General features: G+C 34.0%; 1 protein-coding gene across 2 annotated transcripts; it reads left to right on the forward strand.

Annotated features, from left to right (window-relative positions):
- Positions 1-1,971: 1,971 nt before the first annotated feature.
- Positions 1,972-27,651, forward strand: cdk8 (cyclin dependent kinase 8). Of its 2 annotated transcripts, none has more exons than XM_056450727.1 (13): positions 1,972-2,402; positions 12,609-12,684; positions 16,213-16,323; positions 16,406-16,546; positions 19,581-19,638; positions 19,734-19,865; positions 19,947-20,090; positions 22,487-22,556; positions 22,660-22,732; positions 22,812-22,909; positions 23,974-24,061; positions 24,848-25,009; positions 26,562-27,651. In XM_056450727.1, exons 1-13 carry the CDS (start codon positions 2,275-2,277, stop codon positions 26,685-26,687), a joined length of 1,407 nt encoding a protein of 468 aa, XP_056306702.1. In that variant the 5' UTR covers positions 1,972-2,274; the 3' UTR covers positions 26,688-27,651. The 2 variants fall into 2 exon arrangements, with proteins under 2 accessions (XP_056306702.1, XP_056306703.1); XM_056450728.1 differs by having other exon boundaries at positions 23,974-24,052.
- The last annotated feature ends 337 nt before the right edge of the window (positions 27,652-27,988 follow it).

The following is a 27,988-nucleotide window of genomic DNA, read 5'->3' on the forward strand; positions in this document are numbered from 1 at the left end:
ACAAACAACTGTCCGGACAACTACCACGTGCGCTAAAGCAGTTCCACTGTAATACACCCATAATAACACTGTAACGTGTTTTGTAATAACGTTTTTTCTTTAAGTTTAAATAACTTTTGTGAAAATAAAATCAGAGTGAAATATTGTTACATCAACATTCATGAAACAACATACTTATTCCAGCATGTACCTATTAAATGAGATTAAGTGATCATGCTAAATGTTAATGTGGCCTACTTTAAAGAAGTTGTGTTTTGAAGGATACCCAGCAAGCATTTTTGTTTTTAAAAGACTTCTAATAGATGTCTAATAGACGTCTAAACATAAACGTCTTGGCTAAAACAAGGCTATATTTGGGCTGTCAGTGAAAATCTAATATACGTCTAAGAATAGGCCAAAACTAGCCTAGTCGTCAAATAAACAGAAATTAATGACAACACATATAAAGTCTGTCTAATCTGTCTATTTGACGACTAGTCTAGTTTTTGGCTACTCTTAGATGTCCATTAGATTTTCACTGACAGCCTAAGTTAGGCTTGTTTAGCCAATCTGTCTACGTTTAGATGTCTATTAGACATCTATTAAACACAAAATTGTTTGCTGGGTAGTGACAGGGCTAAAGATATTGAATTAGTGCTATCAGACTATACTTTAAACTTTAATTGTGTTTTATTATGCCATTATAGGATTTTTGCTTTAAATATGCCTGACAATATGTGTATATAAACTATTATACAATAAGTTCAGTGTGTCTTCTGTAAATCATGGTAAGTATGAATAATAGTCATTGCTTTTTTTTTATTTTTGTTTTCGCTCAGAATAAATATAGTTAAACACGACACATTCTGCTGTACAAAAATATAATTTAAATCTGTATTACACTCAATGATATGATGTTTGAAAATCCCTTTTAGTCTTTATTTTTACAAATTAGTATTAAGCTATTATTATTAACATTACTATAGTAGTAGTGGAAGTATCAGTATTAAAGGTAATATTAGGTTCTTTCTACATATATTCATGGTTTGCATCACAAATATAATTTCATTCCCACTGCAGAAAATGTAAATTTTATTTGACCATTTTATGTTGGGAGTTAGGAGATTTAAATTGGTTAATGAAGATTTAAATGATCATGCCATTAAATGATTTTTGCGGTGAATATGCCTGCCAATATACAGTATGGGTATATAAACATATACAATGAGTTACATTTTAGTGTGTGTCTTCTGTAAACCATGGTAGGCTAAGTATGAATAATAATCAAAGATTTTATTGTTTTGATTTTGCTCAGAAGAAATATAGTTAAACATGACACATTAGGCTGTAAAAAATATCATTTAAATCTGTATTACACTCATTGATTTGATGTTTGAAAATTCCTTTTAGTCAGTATTTTTGCAAATTAGTGTTAAGCTATTAATATTAGCATTATTATAAGCATTAGTATTATTAAATGTATAATTAGGTTCTTTCTACATATATTCATGGTTTGCATCACAAAGATAATTTCACTCCTACTGCATAATGTTATATATATATATATATATATATATATATATATATATATATATATATATATATATATATATATATATATATATATATATATATATATATATATATATATATAATGCTGGTATTTAACATTTCATTTCACATTTAATAATATACAGAAAACCTTGGTGTTTCAGTGCCCTAACTGCACATCGTTGGTGGGCTAGGGGGAGAACATTTTATGATTGATTTATTATAAGGGACCCCCAAGCACCCCAAAATTACTGTGAAATATTTTTCCTCCTAAAACTAAAATCCATGCCATAGGGGGTTAAAATGCAAAACATGCAATAAAGCTGGAAAACAAGTCCAATCCTAAGCAAAGGGTTAAAATCCACGTGGTGCGCCACAAAGCCCATTCCTCGACGTCTGTGTGCTTAGGAACGGCTTTCACGACGCTTTGCGACACTGCCGTACGTGGACGCTCAACTCTCCCGGGTGAGATACCGGCTGAGCGGCGCAGTTGCACAGAAATATCAAAGAAAGGGACTGATAGTCCAATAACACTCTGCACTTTGTGTCGGATAAAAAGCACAGGCGCTCCACACGTCGTTTCAGCCGCCCGTGATCACTCGCGGTAAATGAGGACTCTTTAATCGAGCTCAGAGCGACGCGAGGGAAGGCAACTAATTGTCTAAACGGGGCTTGAAGTAAGTTGCCTCCCCAGCGGCGCTTTAAAGGGAAGCCACAGCCCGGATCCCCAGAATCACGCTGAAAATGGACTATGACTTCAAAGTGAAGCTCACAGGGGAGAGGGAACGAGTCGAGGACCTCTTTGAGTACGAGGGATGTAAAGTTGGACGGGGGACATATGGCCATGTGTACAAAGCGAAGAGGAAAGATGGGTGAGTTTTGCACGACGGACTTAAATGTAGCGATATGAGGCCTGCGCTCCCGTCGCGTTTTTGCTCTCTGAAACACACCAGAACACACCGAGCGCCTTTCGCCCTCGGGTTCGGGGTTTTAGAGAGACACTGCTGCGTGTGTGAGATTGATATGCAGGGTTCACGGTTTAAACGCAGGCTTATTTTGAAGGGATTGTGGATGTACGTCAGCAGCAGCAGCAGGCACGAGTGTTGTTGTGATTGACGAGGCTGTGCTGTTGTGATGGGAACAGGTGCGTCTGATTTGTCATTTTTTTTCTGAGTGATGATGAAGACGAAGATACTTTTTACAAAGGCTTGTTTACACTGGTGAAACCGAAGCCACAATGGTGCATGAAATCAGATGTAAATCGAGCATTTCTGCTACATGTTGGCTCCTGGTATCAGTGGCTCTCTTGTTGATATATGTTTTATGTCAGTGGTTCCCAAAGTGGGGGTCACGGGACAATGACAAGGGGTCGCTTGGGGATTTCCAAAAGTCAAATACATTTTATTAAACTATTATAGAGTATCCGCGGGGTCTTAAAGTCTTATCATGGCTAAATTCTCAAAAGCTAAATTTGAGGCCTTAAAAAGTCTTAAATCTACTGAAATGTTGTGTTGTAGGTCTTAAGTCTTTTTTTTTAACAGGACTTAATTTTGCTTTGTTTACCCAATCTGGGCATTAACATCCATACAATCACCAACAATTCTCAATTTAACTTTTTATTTAAAAAAAAAGCATTAAATTACTTTCCTTACAGTAACATTTACCTAAAAGTTCTCCATTTGTTTACTGCTGAGGATACTGACCTGACCTATATTTTATTATTTTATTATTATTAAATTATTATTATTGCAGACGGAAGCAATTGACAGCTATGTTTTGTTCTATTCTTGGTAGGGTTTAAAGTGTTTGTCAATAGATATATTTGAAAATGAATGCGAAAATATTCAAAGAAAACTATTGTATTGTTAAATTGTATAAAATTGTAATCATATTTTGATAGGGCTAGTGAATATCTTTTCTAACCAGCATATTTAAAAAAAAATCCTAGCCCCGTATAAGTCTAAAAATTCATTCATAATAGTCTTAAAATGTCTTAAATTTAACTTGGTGAAACCTGCCATTAGAATTACCATATTTTAACCATAACCCACAGAAGATAAAAATAGTAGTTAATAGTTACATAAAGCAACAACGTCCAAATAAAAAGCCATCAGCCTTTTAACTTTTTCTTCTTTTTATGTTAGATAAACAAAACAGCAATAGCATCAGCTGCAGCAGATTTTTTAGCACCAGGTTAAACTTTCTGACACCTCTATGGCTATCTAATACATTAAAAATAAATACAGGCCACAACTGACAGGCCGGTCTCTGAAATTAAACCAAGAATAGACTTGTGTTGAAAACATTGTGTCCACCGGACTCATTAGGTGAGGTTAATATTAAATTAAACAAATTCATAAATGACTATATATAAATCTCAGCACTTTTTTGTGTTCTCAATATTCTCGTGCTTCTATAGGCTTATTGTTGTGTGTGCAAGATTTGTATATTTATAATCACCTCTGAAAAATGTGGGGATCACGAGTCACCGGCGTTGAGGTAAAGTTGATTTTTATATATGCACGTTCATTCAGTGTCAACTTGTGACATGCTGCTCACTATATTGTTTACTATGGTACATTGAATATTTGGTCTGAAATCACATGCAATTAATACTTGAAAACAACATTAACACTATTTGATTGACTGTTAACAATATTGTATATTGATAGTCATTGGCTGCTAATATGATTTCACTGTTTAGAATTTGCAAAGAATATTTTTGTGAAATTCTATTATTAAGGAGAAAGTCAGAATGTGTGAATGTATAACCAACTTGACCTCAATGTCACTGGCATTGTTATTTTGGGGGACGCGGGCTGAGAAGTTTGAGAACCCCTGTTTTATGTAGATAAAATGCAGCATCATTGCGTTTGTCATGCAGAGAGTTTGAAATAAGGTGATAGTTCACTAAAATGAAGTAAGTGATAGTTCCTAAACACAAAATCTGTGATCGTTTACCCAGCCTTCACTTGTTAGAGAGCTTTTTTTTCAGTTGGACACAAAAAGAAGATATTTTGAAACATGTTGGAAACCAATGGATTTTTTTCCTACTGCTGATATAAATGACTATATTGTTGGCATGGGTTGATATATGATTCTGGCGGTATGATAATCTTGTATAAAAATATCACAGTTTAACGGTATTACGGGATTGTGATTACTGCTCTAAGATGTATTCTTTTTAAATAAAAAAACTTTTTTTCCTCTTTGAACACAATATATTTTAATTTGGGAATCATTTACAAATTTTTGAAGCAGTAAACATGTCAGGCTGAATAATTCAAATCAATCATTAACTTCTAGGAATGCAAGATTTTTGCAGCCAATACCAATTCCTTGTCATGGAGATCGGCGGATACAGAGTACCGATTCTGATGCTTCAAGCTTTATAAAGCATAAAGCACATTTTCCTTCCAAGTACGGTCCTTACCTAAAAGAATAAATTAAGGACGCAGCATATAATCCCTTAAACACATCTCTTATAACCATTTAGATGTGAACATAAATAATAATAAATAAATTATAGACTGTAAACAGAGCTTGCTCCTCATCTGTATATCCTATGGCTGCAATCGCTCACACTTGTATGCAAGCATCTCTTCTGCTGTCTTCATTAAAACACAGATTTCTTTGCAATTTAAATGGCATCTTTGGATATCTTTTCTGCTGGAGATACTGTAGTCCTATACAAAAAAATAATAAAACGTTTAAAAAAATCCTACACATACCTTAGGAATGGTATAACAACATTTTAGCTCTTTTTAAAGCCTTGACTTTTCTAAAACGTGGTATACCTTGAAAACGGTAATCGTCCCATGCCTACTACATTCTTTCAACATTGATCAAAATATCTACCTTTGTGTTTTACAGAAAGCTTTGAAAGCATTTGAGGGTGAGTAGATTTTCCTCGCTGCTGGTTGGACTGTGATTTGGGGCAAATATCCAATTGCAATCTTTTTTGGCAGATTCTGCTATTGTGATTTGTGATTTAATAGTGTGGTCAAGATTCAGCTCAATAATCTCGTAATATAATAATATATTAGCTTCTACCTGCTAAAATGCAGTCAGTGTTACTTAAAAAAAGAAACGCAAAGGATATTAACTTACTCCAACATTTATTCAAATCAGTTTTATATATTCAGAAATTAAACTCATTTTTCTCTAGAGCAAGCAGTAAACACACATAAAATTACCTTTCTGTAAACAAGTTCAACTCAAAATAGGGTGATAATGTCGCTTATTATACATACAAAAATAAAATACTTATAAAAATACAGAACACTCCGCAAACCAACATGGCTGACAAGAGGCAGATTGAAATGTTCTGATTGGGCAGAATGAAAGTGTGCTCACGCATTTGCTCTAGGTGGGGGAAATTAAATAATAAATACATATTCCATATCGCTGCTTATGGTGACTAGCTAAGAAGCAGCATTTAAAATTGCAATTCGATTTCGATTAATTCGATTAATTGCTTATTGATTATATAATTCTAGCTTATTACTTCAGAGTTTGACAATTTCATTTGAGCAAGTTCATGTGTCAATTCATTACTGATGTGATTGATTTTACTTGTGAAGGTCGGGTTCACTGCACAGGTTAAGAGGATCTTTTTAACCCCTTTTACATGTCTGCAGGTTTTCTGTTTCTCTTCTGCCCTACTGAAACCTCTATGCAATTTCACTGCTTGGATCAGCTGTCAGTTTAATACGGATGTTGAGGGTTGTGACTGGTTTTAAGGGCTGGATGATAAATTAATCACAATAAATATCAAATCTCTTATTTCTTTCCAGTTTAAAGGCACATTTAAAAAGCCATTTTGATTGAAAGGTTTAGAAACCAGACAGTGATTTATGGCTACATGATATTGGAAAATTCTAACATTGCAATATTTTCTTATTCTGCGATTTGTATATTGATGAGTTACTCACTAGATGAGTTGAATAAATGTTTGGAAAGAATTTATCATTTTAGAGTGATTGATATTCAATATTGATACATATTCATAAAACCTGTATTGAGTAAACAACCTTCATAATTTCTTAACAACAATTTTAGCAGAGAAATAAATTTCTTAGTTCATGCATGTCGGGACATGTGATATCAAAACATGGTTTTTGTTCCCTGACTTTGAGGACACAATGCAGATGTCAATCCAGCAAATTTATTGCACTGGAATATCGGGACTTAATTAATCATAATTGTGGGAAAATCTATGTCTGTATTATGTTGAAATGTAACTGGGGGTTTTATTATGACTGTCTGGAAACACAAATCTAAAAACATTAAGTATAAATATACATACTGTAGCTCAACCACAATTGCTGTAATTATATCTGATTAATCCTTTAATACACATAATATGTCTACATTGATAATATACAGCAAATTAACTGCAATTACTGTAATTATATTTTTCATTAATCCTTTAATACATAAAAACCTGTCTACATAAAAAATATAATTACATTAATAGTGTTATAGTGATGATGAACATGCACGATATTGATGTTGCATATTATTTAAACTTTTATGTTCATAATTTTTTAATATTCAGTGCTTTTAAGATTATTACTTAATAGACTTAACGGAGGATTTATTTTCAAACATGAACATTTTAACATTATCTGGACAACATTGAACATTCTGTGACTAATTATGTTTGTTTATTAACTTTAAGTTTCAATTTGTCAACATCAGTTAATGTAACTAAAGTCAATATAATGATAACTCCAATAGCATTTATTTATCTTAGGTGATAAAAATACTTAGGTAATACATTTAAGAAGTCGTAAATGTTTTATTAAATGGATTTAATAACTATTATTATTAACTATTATTATAATTTATTTTAACATATAACTATATTATGCTTTTTCTAGCTGTTGATATTAATGCAATAACTAAGATTTATTAATGATAGTTTATTGTAAAGTGTTGCCTATTGTTTGTTTAAAACATTTACTCTGAACATGCATGTACAATATACAAAGTAGGGCTGCACGGTATTGGAAAAATCTAACATTGCAATATTTTTTTTCTGCGATGTATATTGCGATACAAATACAACTAGATGTGCTGAATAACTATTTGGAAAGAATGTATCATTTTAGATTGATTAAAATGATTTTGTAGGGGAGTGCATCTGCATAAAACATAAGAAACAACCTACAAGCAAAGACAAATTCAATAAAGAAAAAGACACAAATTAAATAAACAGAGTTTGATTGTTTTCTGAAGAGTCTAACTGTATTCCAGTATACAGTAGTTGAATGATAAAATGTAAAACAATACTGCATAGTCTTCGTTTAATAAGCAATTAAATTCGGTACAATTTCTTAGTCCTGAATTCTTTTAAATTCCACACACAGTCACAGGTATCAAAAACACTTTTATTACTATTATATTACATATTTTATTATATAATTATAATCCAGACATATTATTGCAAATTCTCGTGATGCGACTCTAGCGAATGATCACATTGTGATATCGATGCTAAAACTATATATTGTGCAGCCTTAATTCAAAGCAATACACCAAGTATTATTTGGTTATATTATATGTGTTACAGTAATGTCTTATTGCAGCTTAGGTCAATACCGTGATAATACCGCTATATCATGATAAAAACAATTCGGCAACTAATTGCAAAAAAGAAAATTTGATACCTGTAGAAGCCTCCCAATCATTCCAGAGTACCATGGTTGAGTTTTGAGCAGGCTATTGCCAAGCGTTTCTCAGGTTTGTAAGAATTGGAACATATTGAACATTTTCATCCTTTTATTGAGGGGAATTAACACTTCTTTTCTTTTTCTTTTTTTTTTTTCTTTTTTTTTTTACAAAATTCGCTGCAGAAATGGCAAAAAAAACAAGCAAACATTTTTGTCTGTCTGACAAAAAAAGCTTGTAGTTACATAATATAAGTATTTATTAGGCTCTCTGTTAATCTTTATTAATTTTCTAGCATTCCCTGATGGCTGAAATAAAATTAAAACTCTACTAGTACTAGAGTGGTGTCATTTAATTATTAATCGTGACTAATCGCATACAAAATAAAAGTTTGTTGTTATATAATATAAGCATATTAATATGTAATTGTATGAATAAATGTACATAAACATTTTGTATGATGACTGTTGTTGTTGTTATTATTATTATTATTCATATTGTAGTTATTAGTCATATTGTAATTCATTTCATATGATGATGTTTAAAAAAAAAGAGAACAGATGTAGAATGTTTTATTGCAAGACACATGTGAATAGGAATTAAGAGGTCTATTTTATTTGAGGATGGAAAAAGGAGTTGAAATACCTTTGTTCTTAATGTTTTTGGTAACATGCCGATAGAAATATATTTTCTAAAACTTTCTCACACTCAGGACAAAAACACAGAGATTTGTCTGTGCTCTTCTTCCAAAGCAAGACAACAGTTTTTTTTTCCTCAGACGCAGATATCAAAGTGCTGAAAATGACAGAATGTGTAACCTTTCTTTCTAGGATTAGATCTTGTTTTTAGAACATTTGTCAAGTCATTTCTCAGGCTCTCTCTTAGCTTTTTTTGATTTTCTAGGGTCCCATGGTTTCCTTGATGCATAAAACACAGATAAAATCACTGAATGCAATTGGGAAAATAGGATTTACTCTTTAACATGTTGTGGAATTTCCTGAAATATGCATGAAAATGTAAAATACAGATATAATTCAACGGTAGCGGTGTTTAAATATAAATTAACCCATTAATTCAGAATGTATCAGAATTTGGCTAAACATTAAGTATCAAAAGTAGGTATTTATTAGGCTGTTACATTTTGAAAATTCAATGATTGCTAAAACGCAGATGAAGTCTCAGAAAAGCTTTTTAATAGTTAATTGTGAATAATTGCATACAAAATAAAAGTTTGTAGTTACATAATACAAGTATTGATATTTCGGTATATCATTTTATGTTATATAAAGATTTTATTATTATATAATTATATAAACATAATTGTATATATTAATGCTGTCAATTAACTCAAATATTTAATCGCGATTAATCGCATGACATCCATGAGTTAACTTGGGATTAATCGCACGTTAATTTAATAATGTTGCATTTTGAAATTGCATAACTACATCAGGGACTTAAGTGCACACCATAAGAAACTGAGAAGTAGCTTGCTTTATAGGGATGCAGGGAAATGAAAGTTCTTGGCTATAATAGAAAAACAATTTCCTTTTGGCGGGGTTTCCACATATTTTGAAGTGTTTTCACAATTTTGTCGTGGTTTTAATAATATTTTTAATATTCCAGAAGACAGTTGTTCAACAAAGCAGAATGTAGTCTATATTTGAGTAAGCAAATTGTGACACTAATGTACAGTATTTACTAACATGAGCAGACAATGAGCAATGCTTGTACAGCATTTACTAATCATTGAACATTTACTAATGCATTGTTAATATCAAACACTGTGGCTGTTTATATTAGATAGTAAAGCATGAACAATCAACAGCTTTGGTAACAAGCATGAACAAATCCTTCAGTAAACGTATTGTTCACTGTTTGTTCATGTTAGCAAATACATTAACTATGTTTGCCATATTGTGAAGTGTTACTTTGTCATTTATTATTCAGCAAAATGTTCCTCTAGCTCAGACATTTAATGGCTTTCTGAGGTAAAAGTCATTTTTGTTGACATTATTTGCATGCTGTTTATCTCCTAACATGTAGACTAAATGATAATTATTGACATTACATCAATTGCATTTAAATATGTTTAACAGTTTCTTTCATCAGTGTTCACAAAGCGATCTTCTATGTCAGTAGACACTAAAGACAGTCAAAACTACATTTAAAATGGATGGAAGACATTATCTCAAATTGAAATGAACCTTGGATGCCAAATACAATGAAAGTGGTCTGCTTAGGGAGAACCTTTCCAAGTGTCACCGTTACAGTGATAATTTCACATCAACAATAAATGCACGTTTTTGTTGACAGAATCATCGGACAATGTTGTCTATATGATCTCTCAGTTTGCATCTTTCTCATTCATCATTTCCTATAGGTGCTGCATTATTTACTGGCAAGGGTCAAACAAAAACGTGCTGCGTTAATCGTGCATTAATCAAATGATTACTGCTGTTAAAACGACTTTGCTTTTACTTTGACACCCCTAACATGTATACATGGATGTGTACAAAATTACTATGTAAATGCAGACTTTTATTTTGCATGTGATTAGTCACAATTAATTGGTTAACAGCACTAGAATAGTTTTTTTTAATCAATTTTATTGGCAAATTATGGATGAATAAATCTAAATTAGGAACAAATAAATGGACTGAATATCCGACCACAATAAGTCTACTGTATAGACTGTAATTAAGATGGAAATTTATTAAAGATAGTAGTACTCAAATTAATATAAATGATGATGATGATGATGATGATGATAAAACATTTTAAGTGGATTTTTAACAACTATTTTTGTTTTCAAAAAATAATGTTCTGAATTTAATTGATTTGTATTTTATATTATGGTTTAATTTATTTAAATGACTACCATAATTCTTCATCATAAATTTGTATAAACTGACTAAATAATAATAAAAAACATATATAAAAGAATAATTTCTTTGGAAAAGGATGATATCATTATTTGTAGATTAATTTGATCAAATATTACATTGTTTTATTAGCTTATTTGTTTTTAATTGTAGCCTTAAAAATCAATGGCATTTCATAGGATCTCCTTAGATATAAAACTGGGGTTTAATAGCACACAACCTCTTATAAATAAATGAAATAACCATTAATAAAATAGTACTTTAAGGATTTAAAAAAGACTTAAAAGACCTAATTAATTCTTTTAATTGTCTTGCAATCTTTTAGGATGAAGGTAAGCAAAAGAAAATCTACCTGGTATTTTAAGCAGCGATTAGGGTTGCGTGATATTGAAAAAACTGACGTTGTGATATTTTTTTCTGCGATATACATTGCAATATGGAAATAACTTTACAAGATGACTATTTGGAAAAAATTCCAAATTTTATTTTGACTGGAATTATTTGTAGTTGAGTGCATCTACATAAAATAGAATACATTAGAAAACAGAGGAAAACAACAGAACAAAGATAAAAACTAAATATGCAAAACTTTATGGTTTTTGGTGGGACTTTAACAGTATTAAAGTATAGGAGTTCAATAATCAAATGTAAAATAACACTGCTTAGTCTTTATTCTATTGTATTAAATAATTAAACACAAATAATCTTTGTTAAAGCGGCAAACTTTATCATGTGCCTAAATGCTTTAAATTCACTTGAAATCATGAAGTCACAGTCCTTAAACACATCCAAATAAAAGTCTTTCACATTATTATTATTGTATTTTTTTGTTATTATAAGTCCACGATAGCATTGCAGATCCTGCGACGTTATTATAGCAGATTTGCACATTAGATACCGATGCTGAAATTATATATTGTAGCAATCTTCACAATGTGCATAATTTATTGTATTTACTGCTGTCCCAGGAGAATAGCTTTTGTTAGTGTGCACCACACACTAATTTGATGTTTAATTCTAATGGTTATTTGCTGCTTCCTTTTATTCACACCAATTGTAAACCGTCTTGGCGGAGGAAGAATGAATCTGCTGATGAGTTGAGTTGGTTTTAAGTGAGACCCATCAGACAGACCCAAAGCTTTCCTATTAAAGTCCAGACTGCCTGGCGGCCAAAGTCTGACTTGAAGCTCCTAAGTGTTTAAAGATGTTTTTGTTCACCATAGAAGCTGGTTGTTTATGAGCGGTTTACAGCTAATTTGTTCTCCAGAAACTGGACAGGGCGTTGGGAGATTTTATAGGCGAATGTATATTTGTCTGACTTAATTTTTTTGCCTCACAATAGCTATCAGGAGACATTTAGACTCGTTAAATGAGTCGCAATGTTGCTAAATTCTACTTAATTTTTTCCCCACTGGATTCATACTGTTTATAAGGGGTTTATTATGATTTGTAGGTGTAGATTTAGGGAAATGTTCTTCACTGAAGAGTAATTGGGGTTGCTGATGTGTCTTTTTGCAGGAAGGATGATAAAGATTATGCTCTGAAGCAGATTGAAGGCACAGGGATCTCCATGTCTGCCTGCAGAGAGATAGCAGTAAGTACATCAAGCTTTAAACGTGTTCCTGTCAAGAAAGGTGAGTAATGAACATTTCTAAACAAGTATTTATGTTTATAAAGCAACTGTTTAGTGAGAAGTGCTTCTCATATGAAATGTGAACGACCCATACAGCTGCGACATTTCCTCGAGCGAGAATGGCGTTGACTGCAACTTTCCGTTGTAAACCACACCCACCGAAAGGGTACCATTGGTACCCTTTAGGCAGTGGAGACACAAGCCTGATAAAGGTGACCCGTACCAAACCACCTGTATTTTGTAGAAAATATTGATCAGAAACATTGATCAATGGTTGTATCACAACGAAAAGGTACAACTAACATTTCTGAAGTTTAAAGAAGTCAAATATAAGTAGGAAATGTGGAGGCCTTGTTTTCAGTGACTTCAGCACATCACCACTCTCGCATCTCTTCTATGATCCTCCTCTTTTCTCTTTCAGTCACTTCCACAGTTCACTGGGTTTTTTTTTATCCATAACTTTGTCACCAAAGGATTTCCTGAAATTTTAGTCAGGTTTATGTCAGGACTGTGGTCTGGCCATTTCATTATTTTTGTGGGTTTAGATTCATGAAGCTACTTTACACAATTTGTAGTGTGACATGGCTCTTTGTCCTGCATGAAAATTGCAGGCTGATTGGGAAGTGAATGCAAGAAAAGAACCAAATGTTTCCTGAAACATTTGTATTTACTTTGCCATGTAGATTCATAAGTGGCCCAACAATGCCTACTACTGCTGAAAACATCCCCAAACCATGATACTTCATTGTCTACCTTTAACTGACTTTGGGTTCAGTCTTTCCACAGTTTGAACATGTTTTTCCATCAGACCCAAATGAAATAAACATGCTTTCATTTCTAAAGTGAACTTTGGACCAGTTCTTTGACCACGCAACATGGTCCTCAATCGGGGTGTTAACCTACACTGGTCTCGCGGTTTGGTTATGATTATCATGTCATCAATTCGATCCAATTCAATATCACGGTGCACTGCTGATGCTTTCCATACACAATTATATTTTTTCTTCATATGACAAGAACTCTTGGATAAAAATTTTAAATATATTCATATTTATACAGTAAATTATTTGTAATAATTTTTTTTCCTTTAATAAAAGCAGTTGGATATATGATGTACCTTTTAATTTTACCTGCTCAAAGAAATCTTTTTGAATGTCTCAAACGCAATCACAGAAGACAACATAAGCATTAACAGCGAATAAACTAATGTAAATATTATTCTGCTTGCTTTTTCAGCATTGTCAAGCGTGTTCTTACATCCCTATGATTGGTCATTGTGTTCACATGCTCAACAGAAAGTGCTACGATTGGCTTTAAAACTGTCAGCATTGTTCACCGATGAGTGACGCGGACAGTGAAGAATGTGCAGTAACAGTCTATATGTGCTATCACAGCTGATCCATATTAGATGCCGTGGAGAAAACTCACTCTACAGACACACCCGGGTCAGGATCCAGCCCGGGAGCATGAGCAGTGGGGCCGAAATCATGTCAGGTTTCCACTGTTGGGCTAATAGCTCGCAGCGCGTCACGCAAATCTCACCCCCAGAATGTTTCCTAATCAAACGTCACACAACCTGTCCAGTTCGGCGGGAATCAGGCAAAACGATTAAACGATTCAAATGAAGACAACCGAAACAAACAAATGACACGTCACTGTACAGCATTACATTATATATCTATTCACACAGGCCCATTTATTTTCATTCATTATATTTGTTTACTCGCCGACCAACTGTTTGCATCGTGCATCAAGTGGTCTCGCCACTAACAGAGGGATGACCCATATCCATAATTTAAAACCACAGAAATTTTCCGGTAATAAATCCGTATAAAATGTATTTGATAACATCCTCATTTCAATAGATGCTGTCAAACATTCAGCCCAAATACTCCAGAGACCCAAAACATCTAAATTTTTCCCTTGGCTATATGACACTTAATAGGTAATTCCCCTTTATTTATAAGAATAATTTAAGGATGTTGCATATTGTTCGGTTATCTTAACTAAAGGAGAAGTTTTTTAGGACATAAGAGCAAGTAATAGCTGAAGTATAGGCTATAGCCTATATATCGTAGCGCTCAGCAGCTGCACTAATAAAGCTCTACATTTAAAATTTTATTTTAAAATTTTACCACGTCATATAAAAACAAAAACATTTGTTTGAGGACATAACACATTTTTTACGTGCAGTTTTCCCAATCCGTTTGTAAAGCAGTGCTGCACAGGACTGGATGACAGAAAATAAGGTAGTTTCTGATGGTTGCACTCACCCAAATAATGCTCTGTTTGCACGATTTGATCAATATCATCGTATCCAAATACTTTATAAATAATATTTCTAAATTCCTCCATTGTTTATAGTTTTTAGAAAATCTCTAAAATAATTTTTTCCCAGGTAGACCTTTGTAAAATAAAAGTGTAAAATGGCTTGAAACCGTTCAATTTGTTTGTATTGTATATATCTAAATTGGTATAAATTTAGTTTGTTTCATATTGGTTTATTTAATGTGATTTTTACTATATCCGACATTTGTAATTCTTTAAGTGTTTTAGGCTATTTTATCTAGATATGACATTATTGTGTTGAGCCTACAAAACTCGGCAAGTAAAAGCAAACTCGCATGCTGTGAATTGTGCACAGTTGTCTGCTTTTAAAGTAGTTGGAGCGTTATAATTACTCGCTCTCGCCTCATTCGAATAGTATTCTACCGCGACATGGCACATATGAACCGATACCAAATTATCCATGTCTGCATCGCGGTGCATCAAAGAAACTATTAATTTTGACACCCCTAGTCCTCAGCAAAGGTTATGCTTGCCTATTCATTCTTTCTGTTGAAAGGTTTGGTCAGTAAAAGGACCGGTACTTCGTCATCTGTACAAACTGCTCCCAGTTTTCTTTTAGAATGTCTGACCATCTTGCAAAGTCAATCAAAATTGTAAAGTTTGGCTGCCAGTTAAATAGCGTTTGTCAGATAATTTTGGAAATGATCACTGGGTACATATTAACATTAAATACTAGGATGAATCTGAAGTGCTTTTTAATTTTGATGAGTGTCCTTTTTCTCATTTATTTATTTTTTTCTGTTTCACAATAAATGTCACTCATGAAATAAGATTGATATTCTCCTTTACTCTTATTTAGATAACTTTTAAAAAGGACTAATTATTGAATTGTAGCTTATATTTTAGTTAAGGTTTTTATATTGTTGTTGTTTTAGATTTGTTCTTATTAATGGATCATGAGGACTAGTTCTCTCAACTGAATGATTTGTTTACAACTGATCCATTTATCAAAATACCTCTTTTTATTGGTTAATGATCATGCAAGTCTGCATCTAAAGCAGGATGAATGAACTATGGCTGAGTTATAATTTTGCCCCAACTATTCTTTTAATGAGCATACTTCAAGTGTTTTGGTTATGTGGGTGCTTTGTAGATGTCAGTCTCAGCGTGCGTTTTTGTGTGTGTGTTTGCTCCCTGCAGCTGCTGCGTGAACTAAAGCACCCCAATGTGATCTCACTGCAGAAGGTTTTCCTGTCACATGCAGACCGCAAAGTTTGGCTTCTCTTTGACTACGCTGAACATGACCTCTGGGTAAAGTATAGTCAAACGCTGGTATGCACTGAGATCTTGGTATGCAGTTCGTCTCTTGCTGAGGGTCTGCGTGTTTTTGCAGCACATCATCAAGTTCCACAGAGCATCTAAGGCCAATAAGAAGCCTCTTCAGCTGCCGCGTGGGATGGTAAAGTCTTTGCTCTACCAAATCCTGGACGGCATCCACTATTTGCACGCCAACTGGGTTCTGCATAGAGACTTGGTGAGGTTTCATTTGTCTTCATTTAAACCATTGTGTTTCTGATTTTTGATGCTTATCAGTTATTTATCATCATGTTGCTCAAAGTATGTGAGTTGAGTGTTCTTTAACTAGGCTGATTATTTAAGTTACCCATAGCTAAATTTCCAGTAGGGGGCAGCAGTTTAAATTTCAGTCAAGTTAATTTCAGTTAAGTGAAATTTAAGCAGATGGACAATTGACATTCGAGAATTAACATGTTTAAAAATGTTAAATTGTTTAAGGATGTTATACAAGTTTTGTAGCCCTTTAACTTTTAAATTTTAAATTTAACCCTTTCAGATCGTAATGGTCGCTGCCATTGTTGCTAGAAGGGATACAGCTGCTGTTGTATACAAGAAGTCTTTGTTATTTATTAAATTAGGCATTAATTGTATTTTATTAGCTAGATGGGATACAGCTGAGGAGACTCACATCAATATTACATAATCTAATAAAATTGTATTTTATTAGATTGTGTTATATTAATACAAGTATGATATTTCACCCTCTCCTGGAGTTTGGTGTAATCTATATGGGATACAGCTGAGGATACTCGCGTCAATATAGCATAATTTTTGTGATGCTGTACCAACAAATAATATTTTTAAATTGCTGTAAGGGATGGGTTGAGGTAGGGGTAGATGCTTTAATAAGCAATATTTAATATTTTTTGTTAACTTCCGATCACAGCTGCATCCTTTCTAGCAACAACCGCAGGAGAGATCCAAGCTGCTGGTTTTACATCACGTTTATTCATAATTTTCTACTGAAATTGAGAATACAGAAAATATTCTAGTAACACAAACAGTGTGTATTTTATGTGAACGAAGCACATCGTTGACCAGGCTGATCAAACTGGTGTGGTCGTACGCGTGAAAGGGTTAACTTAACATAGCATAGCATAAAAGATGTTTTTTTTAAATTACGTAAATAATAGGATAATAAATGATGTATTAATTAAATTGATTGTTTAAATAGTTGTCATGGGTCTCTTCACGAACTGTGAAGTCAAATACAGTCGGTCCAGATATGCCAGTCACTGGAGTTAGGCAGAAAAGAGCACAGCAGTGCCGCAACTTAGCAGCCAGTCACAAAGAACGCTTCTTTACATTTGAAAACATGAGCTGCAGCACTCAGAAATGGTTCAAGAAGTTCTTCAGTTCTGTAGCTGGTTGTGACAAAACACTTCTGCCTGTTCAAAATAAAGAGAAAAAACATGCGTGTTGTACTGAGGCCAAAACTGAGGTACATACCGAATCGGGACTTCAGAGTTCCATTTCACCCCTGGTAAATAAATACTAGAATAACATTAGTAAAATAGTTTGGCAGTTGGTGGTCACCTACAGTACACAATAGTATAGTGTGAGTAGTAGGGGCAGGGGTAGAAGGCCGAGACACACCAAGCCGACTAGGCATGGGACGATAACCGTTTTCAAGGTATACCGCGGTTTGAAAAAGTCTAGGTTTAAAACCGCCAAAATTGTCTGATATACCGTTCCTAATGTATGGGTAAGATTTCATAATTTTATAAATTTTTTAAAGTTTTTTTTTTAGGACAACAGTATCTCCAGCAGAAAAGATCTCCAAAGATATCATTTTAAATTGTAAAGAAATCTGTGTTTTTGAAACTAATGAAGACAGCAGAAGTCAATGATTCATTTGAATTATTTAGCCTGACATGTTAACTGCTCCAAAATATTTTAAATGTTTCACAAAATGAAATGCATTGTTCAAAGGGGGAAAATAGTTTTTGTTTTTTACTTAGATATTTAAATGGAGCATATATTAGAGCAGTGTTTCCCAACCCTGTTCCTGGAGTCACACCAACAGTACATATTTTGGATGTCTCCCTTTTCTGACCCATTAACTTCAGGTGTTGGAGTCTCTTCTGATGTTATGATAAGTTGATTCAGGTGTGTTTGATTAGGGAGAGGTTGAAAATGTGTACTGTTGGTGTGCCTTCAGGAACAGGGTTGGGAAACACTGTATTAGAGCAGTAATCACAATATTGTGAAACTGATATTTTTATCCAAGTTATCATATTGTCAGAATCTTATACTGGCCTAAAGCTGACGCCAAACAACTAGCTCGGACAAAAACCAACTGTATTGTTGGCCATGTCTGGTCTCGTCTGGACCAAAAAGCTGCACTGAAACACGCTGAACAGATGACAGCTGACTGAAACAGAAGCGCTCGTTCTACACCTGCGTGAAAGGATGTGTCTCTTTGCACCCAGGGGTGGCAATAGACTGTTTTTTTCATTCCACAAAGGGAAACTAGAACATGAAATTTGCTTAGACAAAGCGTTTAGTACAATTTTAGAACACTGTAATTGTCACTTACCACTGAGGGATTCACTTCTGCAAATATTTAGATGTATTTGCAAGTGGAGTGAATGTACAGTTTGCTTCTTTGTGCTTTTAATCAAGGTTTACTTGTTTACACATTGATGCATAACCAATCAAACAAACTAGCCTAATGTCGCTGCCCAATATCCGACGGTCGGCTTTGTGTGTCCCGGCCTTTAGACATAAAAAGCACATGAACCTGAGAGTACATGTGTTAGAGTGCAAGTAGGGTCAGTCTGCAGCCAGAACCTTCTCAAAGTGCATGTGACAAGAAAACTAATGAATTTATTTATGAATATATGAAATGTAATCATGGTTCCTATGTTTCCAGTAAACATTCCTCCCAAAACTTAAATATTTTGTACATTTATGGAAGATATATTTAAATAAAAATTGAACAGACATTTACAAAAACATGAAGTTGTTTTTGGTTAAAACCTCATACATTTTCTTACATTACAATCCAAATCTGGCATGGTTGTTACAAAATGATTTGCATTTCAAATATAATACAAATGTGTTAATATAATATAATTAATTCATCAGGCATGGTTCATCTTCAAAATGACAAAATTTCTGATAAGTTAGTTTTAAACTCTGCTCACAGCATCATTTTTCACACTGAATTAAGAGAGGAAGTGTTACATCTCTAAACTCTTTCACCACAGAAACCTGCCAACATATTGGTAATGGGAGAAGGTCCAGAAAGAGGACGTGTTAAGATAGGTACAACATCAGTTCTGTTTTCCTATTTTAACAAAAGAAGAGATGTTTCAATTCACAGCCATAACAATTTATTACAAATCCTGTTCCATGTGCAGCTGATATGGGTTTTGCACGGCTCTTCAACTCACCACTGAAGCCTTTAGCGGATCTGGATCCAGTAGTTGTTACGTTCTGGTACAGAGCACCAGAGCTGCTGCTGGGAGCCAGGCATTACACCAAAGCCATCGGTGAGACCATACTTCTATTTGTGCAAATGCCCATTTAAAACAAAAAGGCAGATGTGGATCTAATGGTGTGTTTTTTCACAGATATCTGGGCAATTGGCTGTATCTTTGCTGAGCTTTTGACCTCAGAGCCCATCTTCCACTGTCGACAGGAGGACATTAAGACCAGTAATCCCTACCATCACGATCAGCTCGACCGCATCTTTAATGTCATGGGCTTTCCTGCAGGTATTTAGCATCTACTTTTCATTTAGGTCTAGGCCATTTATTAAAAAGTGTGTATGTATGTGTGTATGTGTGTATGTGTGTATGTGTGTATGTATTTAATTAATTAATAAAAATTCCAGTAGGGGGCAGCATTTCTGAAAAAAATAATCTTGTCAAAACAAATGTAATCTTAACAGTTCTGGCTGCAATACTGATTGCTTTTTATGATTGATGAAAACAATAAACAGAGTTTAAGTGACAAATGATTATTTCTGTTAACTTAACATTATACAGAATCATAAATAAAATGTATTTAATGAAAATTTTATTATAAAATTTTATATAAAAAGAAAAATTAGGATGTAATTTCACTGTTCCTATTACACTGCAGATTACTTTTAATGACCTAATATGACTGTATGAATGTAATTAAATGACTCATTTTTTTAAATTAAATATTCAGGGTAAAATAAATGAAAGATTATTGCCAGACTGCTCTAATTGGTAATGAAAAAATAAAACTATAAAAATAATACCAAAAACAATACTGGTAATTTACTACATTTAAAAAAAAACTATTTAATTTAATCAATTCATGCAAAATGAATTGGTTTAAAAATATATATTTTTAGCAATTCTCATTCAAATTTAATTATGAAAATTAAAGTAAGTTAAAGCTAAATGAAATCAATTTTAACAAATAACCTAACTAAAACTTAAGCTAAAATTAGAACTAAATTAAAGGCCAAGTTAAAATGTTTAAATTACTTATAAATAAACATTGCCATATGATGAATGAATGTGAAAGGCCTTGCAAAAAGAATCCCACTTAGTTTTAAAATTCAATTCTTTTATTAAAGCGTCCTGTTGGGCTGCACAATATATCGTTTCAGCATCAATATCACAATGTGTGCATACGCAATGGTCACATCTCATAAATCTGCAATGCTGAGTTGACATTGCAGTGTAATTTTTACATTTACATGTACAAAACAATAAAGAATGCACGGTTTATTTAACTTTTATTTTTGCTTTTTGTTGCATGTGTCAATGCTTGTCATTTGTTTATTACATTTTATGCATGATTCCTTGCCCTACTATATCATCCTATTCAACCTAAATTAATACCTTTGGTGACACTTTAAGAGTGAGAATTGAACCTTAAAAGTGTCATAAAAATTTGTTTTCAAAAAGTGCTATTTAATAATTTGCTGGAATTGTATAGATACAGTATATCACAATATACAGTCTTATGCAAATATTTGGCCACCCCTCTGTGGCTGCATAATAATGTTCTCTTTCTTTATAAGAGAAGATCACAGTGAAATGCCATTTGGCTTGTAGAGAAAGTTAGATAATGTCATGCAGAAGAAGTCTGCATTCTGCTAAAAAGAAGAGTCGTCTGAGGTATGCAGAGTCATCTGGACAACCCTGAATCTTTTTGGAAAAATATACTGTGGACAGTTGCCAAACCATAGGCACTTTGTATGATGGGAAAACAACGCAGCATTCCAGGAGAAGAACATGCTCTCACTGTAAAATATGGTGAAGGGTCCATCATGCTGTGCGGATATGTGGCAAACACAGGTACTGGAAATCTTGTCAGAGTTGAAGGTCACATGGGTTCCACCCAGTATCAGCAGATTCAATGTTCAGGAAACAGTCAAGAGGCTGAAGTTACGACAGGGTTGGATGTTTCAGCAGGACAATGACCCAAAGTTCCAGATCTACCAAGAAATTCATGCTCAGACACGATACAATGATCTAGAATGTTCATCCCAGTCCCCAGACTTGAACATCACTGAAAATATATGGATTGATTTGAAAAGGGCCGTGCACGCTCGGCACCCATTAAACCTGACTGAACTGGAGACATTTTGTAGTCAAAAATGCCTTCAGCAAGACTTCAGGAACTTATCCCTGAAGAAGCAACTACAGGGTATTATTTCAGCAAGTTTGGCTGTACAAAAGATTGATGTCATTATTCTGTTGGGGAGCCCACATTTTTGCACCTGTCTGTTTTTGTTAAGGCTTAAATTGCATTGCATCTGTTGATTAATTAAATGTTATGTCAGAACTGAAATGTTGCTTTTTCCCTGGGGTATGAAATATATCCTAATGAAATTGCTGATTTGAAAGGCCAGCAGGCTATGGCTTGCAATTATCAAAATTATCAGAGGTGGCCAAACTACAGAATATACAGAAATACAGAATATCACAATGTCAGAGTTTTCCAATATTGTGCAGCCTTAGTGTTCTGTATATATCTTTGCTGATTAGAGCTTTGAATTTTCTTTATTTGTGTAGTTTGATGTCTGATATCTAATGTCTTTATTACATTTAAAATGTTTATTTACAGTTTGAGTCATCTGATGTCGATAAATGTGCTGAAATCTGTTATCTAATTTTCTTCCCAGACAAAGACTGGGAGGACATTAAGAAAATGCCGGAACACTCAACGCTGATGAAAGACTTTAGGAGGAATACGTTAGTTTAAGCTTTTTTTTTTATTTATTTATTTATTTATTTATTTTTATTAAGATATTTCATTGAGCCACAAATTTGGCATAACAGTCTTTGTCTGCTGTAGGTACACTAACTGCAGCCTTATAAAGTATATGGAGAAGCATAAAGTCAAGCCTGACAGCAAAGCATTCCACTTGGTAAGCAGATCAAAAGAAGAGCAAATCTTTTATCCTCATATATTCCCATGCAGATATTGACCTCTGTACACCCTCTCAGCTGCAAAAGCTGCTTACCATGGACCCAATCCGCAGAATCACATCTGAGCAGGCCATGCAGGACCCGTACTTCCTGGAGGAGCCTTTACCCACGTCTGAGTGAGTGATGTCGACACGTCTGATGTGTTATCAACAGCTTTTCTGCAAGTGAAATGCATGTAGACTTTACAGTATTTTCTGGAAATCAAATAATACTGATTTCACAAAAACGATTTTACTTTTGAACACTGTATAGTCAGTGTAGGGAGTATAGAATAAAACAGTGTTTCCTACCCTGTTCCTGGAGGCACACCAACAGTACATATTTTGGATGTCTCCCTTTTCTGACCCACCCAACTTCAGGTTTTGGAGTGTCTTCTAATGTTTTGATAAGATGATTCAGGTGTGTTTGATTAGGGAGAGGTTGAAAATGTGTACTGTTGGTGTGCCTTCAGGAACAGGGTTGGGAAACACTGGAATAAAATACAAATGTTCTTGACTTTTGAGTGTCAAATTGACCATGTTTAAAATGTTTTTACACTTTCCTCACTCAAAGAAACCTTTTAAAGGTCCTGTGAAATGCATTGAAATGTGCAATTTTTTTTTTCGATGTTTGACAATCTCAACGAAAAGTGAAGAAAGGGTGGGCATTTGAGTAGCTCCTCCCCTTTAAAAAAGAAACAGCCAATAGTGTTTTGTTTGTATCACAGCTCTGCCAGTGAGAGTTGTTGAGCTCAAGTGGATCAGATGAAAACAATGAGAAGGGGTGGGGCATGTCAGATACTAGAAAGTATTTCATTGGTCAAGATTTGACTAGAAACTGAAGTATGAGGTAAAAAAAACATCAATCCCCTTAGGTGGAAGTGACAAACTACAATATTTACATTTTTACATAATTTTAGGTCTTCTAAACGTGAATTTTGTGACTTTTTTACCACACTAGCTAATGCATATCCTTTAAGACTAACATAGTGATTCTAACATCTAAAAAATTTTATTTTAATTTCACTGGGCCTTTAAGTTTAGCAGTATTCAAAACAAAAAGGAATGGATAACAAAAGAGATAATAATAATAAAAATAATAGTGACGTTTATTTTTTGCATTGGTTTTGCTTTGATTTAAATAAGTTGCTTTAGAATATAAATTGCAGGACGTTAACAATTCAAATGTGTTTTTTGTTTAGTGTCTTTGCTGGCTGCCAGATTCCTTATCCTAAAAGAGAATTCTTGACGGAAGAGGAGCCAGAAGACAAGGCAGATAAAGTAAGAAATGTGTGTTTTCTGTCTTTTTTTCTTCTTTTTCAGCATTTGTTTCACACGCACACATTTCTATAATTGTATTATTTTATTCTATAAGGCCCTGATGTACTTGCATCTAACCTTTCTGGAAGTTTTGCTTTGCCGAACTCCTGAAACTAAATTTATGACCAGAGTTTCTTGTAAAATGTCATAACTGGGCTCCTTTTTAAAATTTTTGAGTATTTTTTTATTTTACTTTATTGCTATTTTTTTATTTAATGCAGTACTACATAATATCAGTAGTTGCTACAGACATTCAGCATCACCTTTGCTTGAAATGATACAATCTAATCTTTTTATTTTTATATATATATATATATATATATATATATATATATATATATATATATATATATATATATATATATATATATATATATATATATATATATATATATATATATATATATATATATAATGTAAAATTGTCCTGCTCCAGAGCAGATTGCTTTGACAACAACTCTCAGAGAAGTTTGAGGAATGAAACTCACCTGGATCTTGTTAAATATTCAAATATTAGTCAATAATCAAATCCAGCTAATTGAGTGATCCATGTATGAAGGACAGAACCCAGTATGTTTTCCGAATTTGCTTGAGGTATATCAGGACCTTTAAAATTAAATTAATATTTTATTATTTGATCAACCATTTAAAAGAAAAATACCCCACTTTGCATAATTCATTTTGATTGTGATATAAGTTATAGATTTTCTACTGTTATTTAAGAGTAGTATTTTCTCTTGTGTCTCACAACCGCAGAAAAACCAGCAGCAGCAGCAGCAGGGGAACAACCACACCAATGGGGCGGGGCACACAGGTAACCCTGACAACAGCCACGCACAAGGCCCGCCTCTGAAGAAGGTGAGAGTGGTTCCGCCCACCACTACCTCAAGTGGCCTGATCATGACCTCAGATTACCAGGTAACGCATCAAAACACACACATCCATCTTCATTTTCACAGACAGGCTGGAAAATTGGCCCTATGTTTCCCACCAGTCATATAATAGTAATAATAATAATAATAATATTAATAATAAAATAACTGATGAGTCTTGCGTTTCTCCAGACAATTTTGTTTCTTTGTAATATACATTTCACTTTTTGGATGTTTTATGTAACAAAAACTAATTGATACTGTAGTTATGCCTTTAAATAAAACTAATGTGTTGTATATATTCATTGGGTGTGCAGTGCACTCTGAATACTTCTGAATAGATAAATGTTTCCGTGACATCATGTTGTGTTTCGTGGATACAGCCAAATTGCTTGTTACTGGAATCTTGTCACGTGTCATGTAGTTAGGACATGGTGTGAGGGTAAATAAACACCATAGTTAAAGTTGCTGGATGCAAGTTTTTTTTACTCTTCTAAAGCATACAATTACCACAATATTTTTCCAGATATTTGAGAAACATTCTAAGTGAACATTCTTGTTTATCTGAAAAAAAATGTTAAAGTCAGATTTTCTGCTTTGAAAATGTCTGTTACATGCCAGAACGGCTATCTTTGTTTTTTTTTTTTTTTAACCCACCCAGTGCCAGTTTACCCAATTATATTTCAGCACCCTGGGTTGCCTTGGTGGAAAACAACATATTTGATTCATTCAGTCAGGAATGCTCTCAAAACATGTGTCTGTGACTGAAATGCGACCTTCGGTGGACAATAGCAGACTCCTAAATGAGACGCATATTCAGAGTTCCACAAGGTGGTTATTAATGAGCAAATAATATACATTTTATAAACATTAGTTGAGCAGGTTACATTGTAATCACGTGTCCTAACAACACTACGTGATGAGATTTTCATTGATAAGCAATTTGGCTGTTTGCACCAGAATAGTGCACTTACTGCACTTTAACAAAATGGTAAGGTTTATAATCTAATTATTACATAATTATTACTTTACATTATTAAATGTACATGCTGAATCATGCTCTAAAGTTCAATTTCAGACAGTTTATTTTATTTTCTGAGGTGAACTATCTGCTGCTGCTTTCAGTAGTATGGCAATAAATGTCATGTAAAATGGCTTTTAAACTCACATTAGCATTTAACACTGAATAAAGCACATGAGGTGTACCTGAGGTGACCATTGTCATTTATACCGTTGTTCACCTGTGAGAAATAAAAGCAGTTTCTAAAATAAAAATTTCAGGTGTTGGTTAGGACAAAAACTCACGTGCCGTTGCTTTTAGTTTGAAAACAGTTCAAATCAGCCTTTAGGCTCGATAGTCAGACACGCTCTCTTCAATCTGGAGACCTGCGCACGGATTTTGAGCCAAGTGAAAATGTGTTTTGATCCAGGAGTGCAGTACCTAGTTCAACCACTGGGTGTCAAACTTACATACTGCATCTTTAAAGTTTTTTTTGGAGAACTATTCTTTTAAACAAACTTAATCCTCAATTTTTTTTCTCTTCCACAATTATTTTGGAAACCCAGTATATCACCAACTCTATTCTTCTGTGTTCCAGCGCTCCAATCCACATGCTGCCTACCAGAACCCAGGACCAAGCACATCATTGCCCCAAAGCAGCATGGGATACTCCTCTACCTCCCAGCAGCCTCCACAGTACTCACACCAGACCCATCGCTACTGAGTCAGGCCACACCCCTCCGCTCACAGTGCCCAATAGGGAGAATGTACTTAGGGAGGAGGGTATGGCCTCGAGCCGAACCGCCCTCTTTTACCCCACTGGGCGCTTTGCTGTGCAGCATTTCCATAGAGACACCGCAGGAACAGTAACTGTAAACCTAACATAACAAAGCGTCACCGTATCATACAGCCGACATTATCCTCCGCTGACACAAGGAGAAAGGAAAAAATAATGAAATAAGTAGTGGGAATAAAAAAAAAGCTGAAGAAAAACGGATATTTGTTCCATTGGTGATAGTTTGAGTGTTTGCTGCAAGTCTGTGATAACACACAAAAAGAAAAACACAAAAAAGCAACAAGCATTCTCAAAATGTGGTACTGAACAGCTGCACTATGTAGTGAGACTGGTATTTGGATTGGTTTGGTCCAATCTCTTTAGCTCCAGTCCTTCTTGCCCTCACTTTGAAAATCCGTTGGCCTCTCCAAGTCTTAAAGCTGCTATGTGACTGCCAGCAAAGACAGAATGACGTTTGTCTACTGTCTGTCTATCCGTCTGCCCTTACACACACACACATACACACACACACACACAAATACTGAAGCACTCATTCTTTTAGCCCATTGCTGGGGACCGAATTCTCTGTGCTGGAGCTGCTGACTGAAGCATAAGGAGAACCTCTAGTGCCCCCTGCTGGATCTTACTGGTAGAAGGCAATTAAAAAAAAAAGAAAAACAACAAACTTGATTTTTAGTAGTTAATAATTTAATGTTTTGGTTTTTATGTTAGGAGAGGTCAGCAACTTCCATTTTGCTGTCAGACAGGCTATTACGTGTGAATGATCGGCCTTAGAACGTCATGACAAAAGTTGTGTTGACAGCAGATTGAACATGCATTGTACTGTATTGTAATGAAATATTTTACATGAAACAAATATCCTGACAATAAAAGTGGAAGCGTTTAAAAAATATATATAGATATATATCTGGGGAAGGTTTTTTGTGTGAATTTCATCGATAATGTTTTTTCATTGTTGTTTTTGTTATTAGTATTGTTATTTTTAGCCTTTTTATTGTGATAGGATAGTGGAGGACAGACAGGAAAGCCTTGGGAGCTGAGAGAGGGGAAGGATTGGCATAGGACGTCGAGCTGGGCATCGAACTCAGGTCACTGAGCACCATGGTGCTATATGTTGGCACGCTTAACCACTATGATATTGGCACAACTTTTATTGTTAATTATGAGCATTTTAGTGATTTTGATCTCGAACAGAAATATACATACATAAACATTCTTTAACATAAAAG

The sequence above is a fragment of the Danio aesculapii genome, chromosome 24, assembly GCF_903798145.1.
Source record: "Danio aesculapii chromosome 24, fDanAes4.1, whole genome shotgun sequence".
In the NCBI taxonomy this organism is placed as follows: domain Eukaryota; kingdom Metazoa; phylum Chordata; class Actinopteri; order Cypriniformes; family Danionidae; genus Danio; species Danio aesculapii.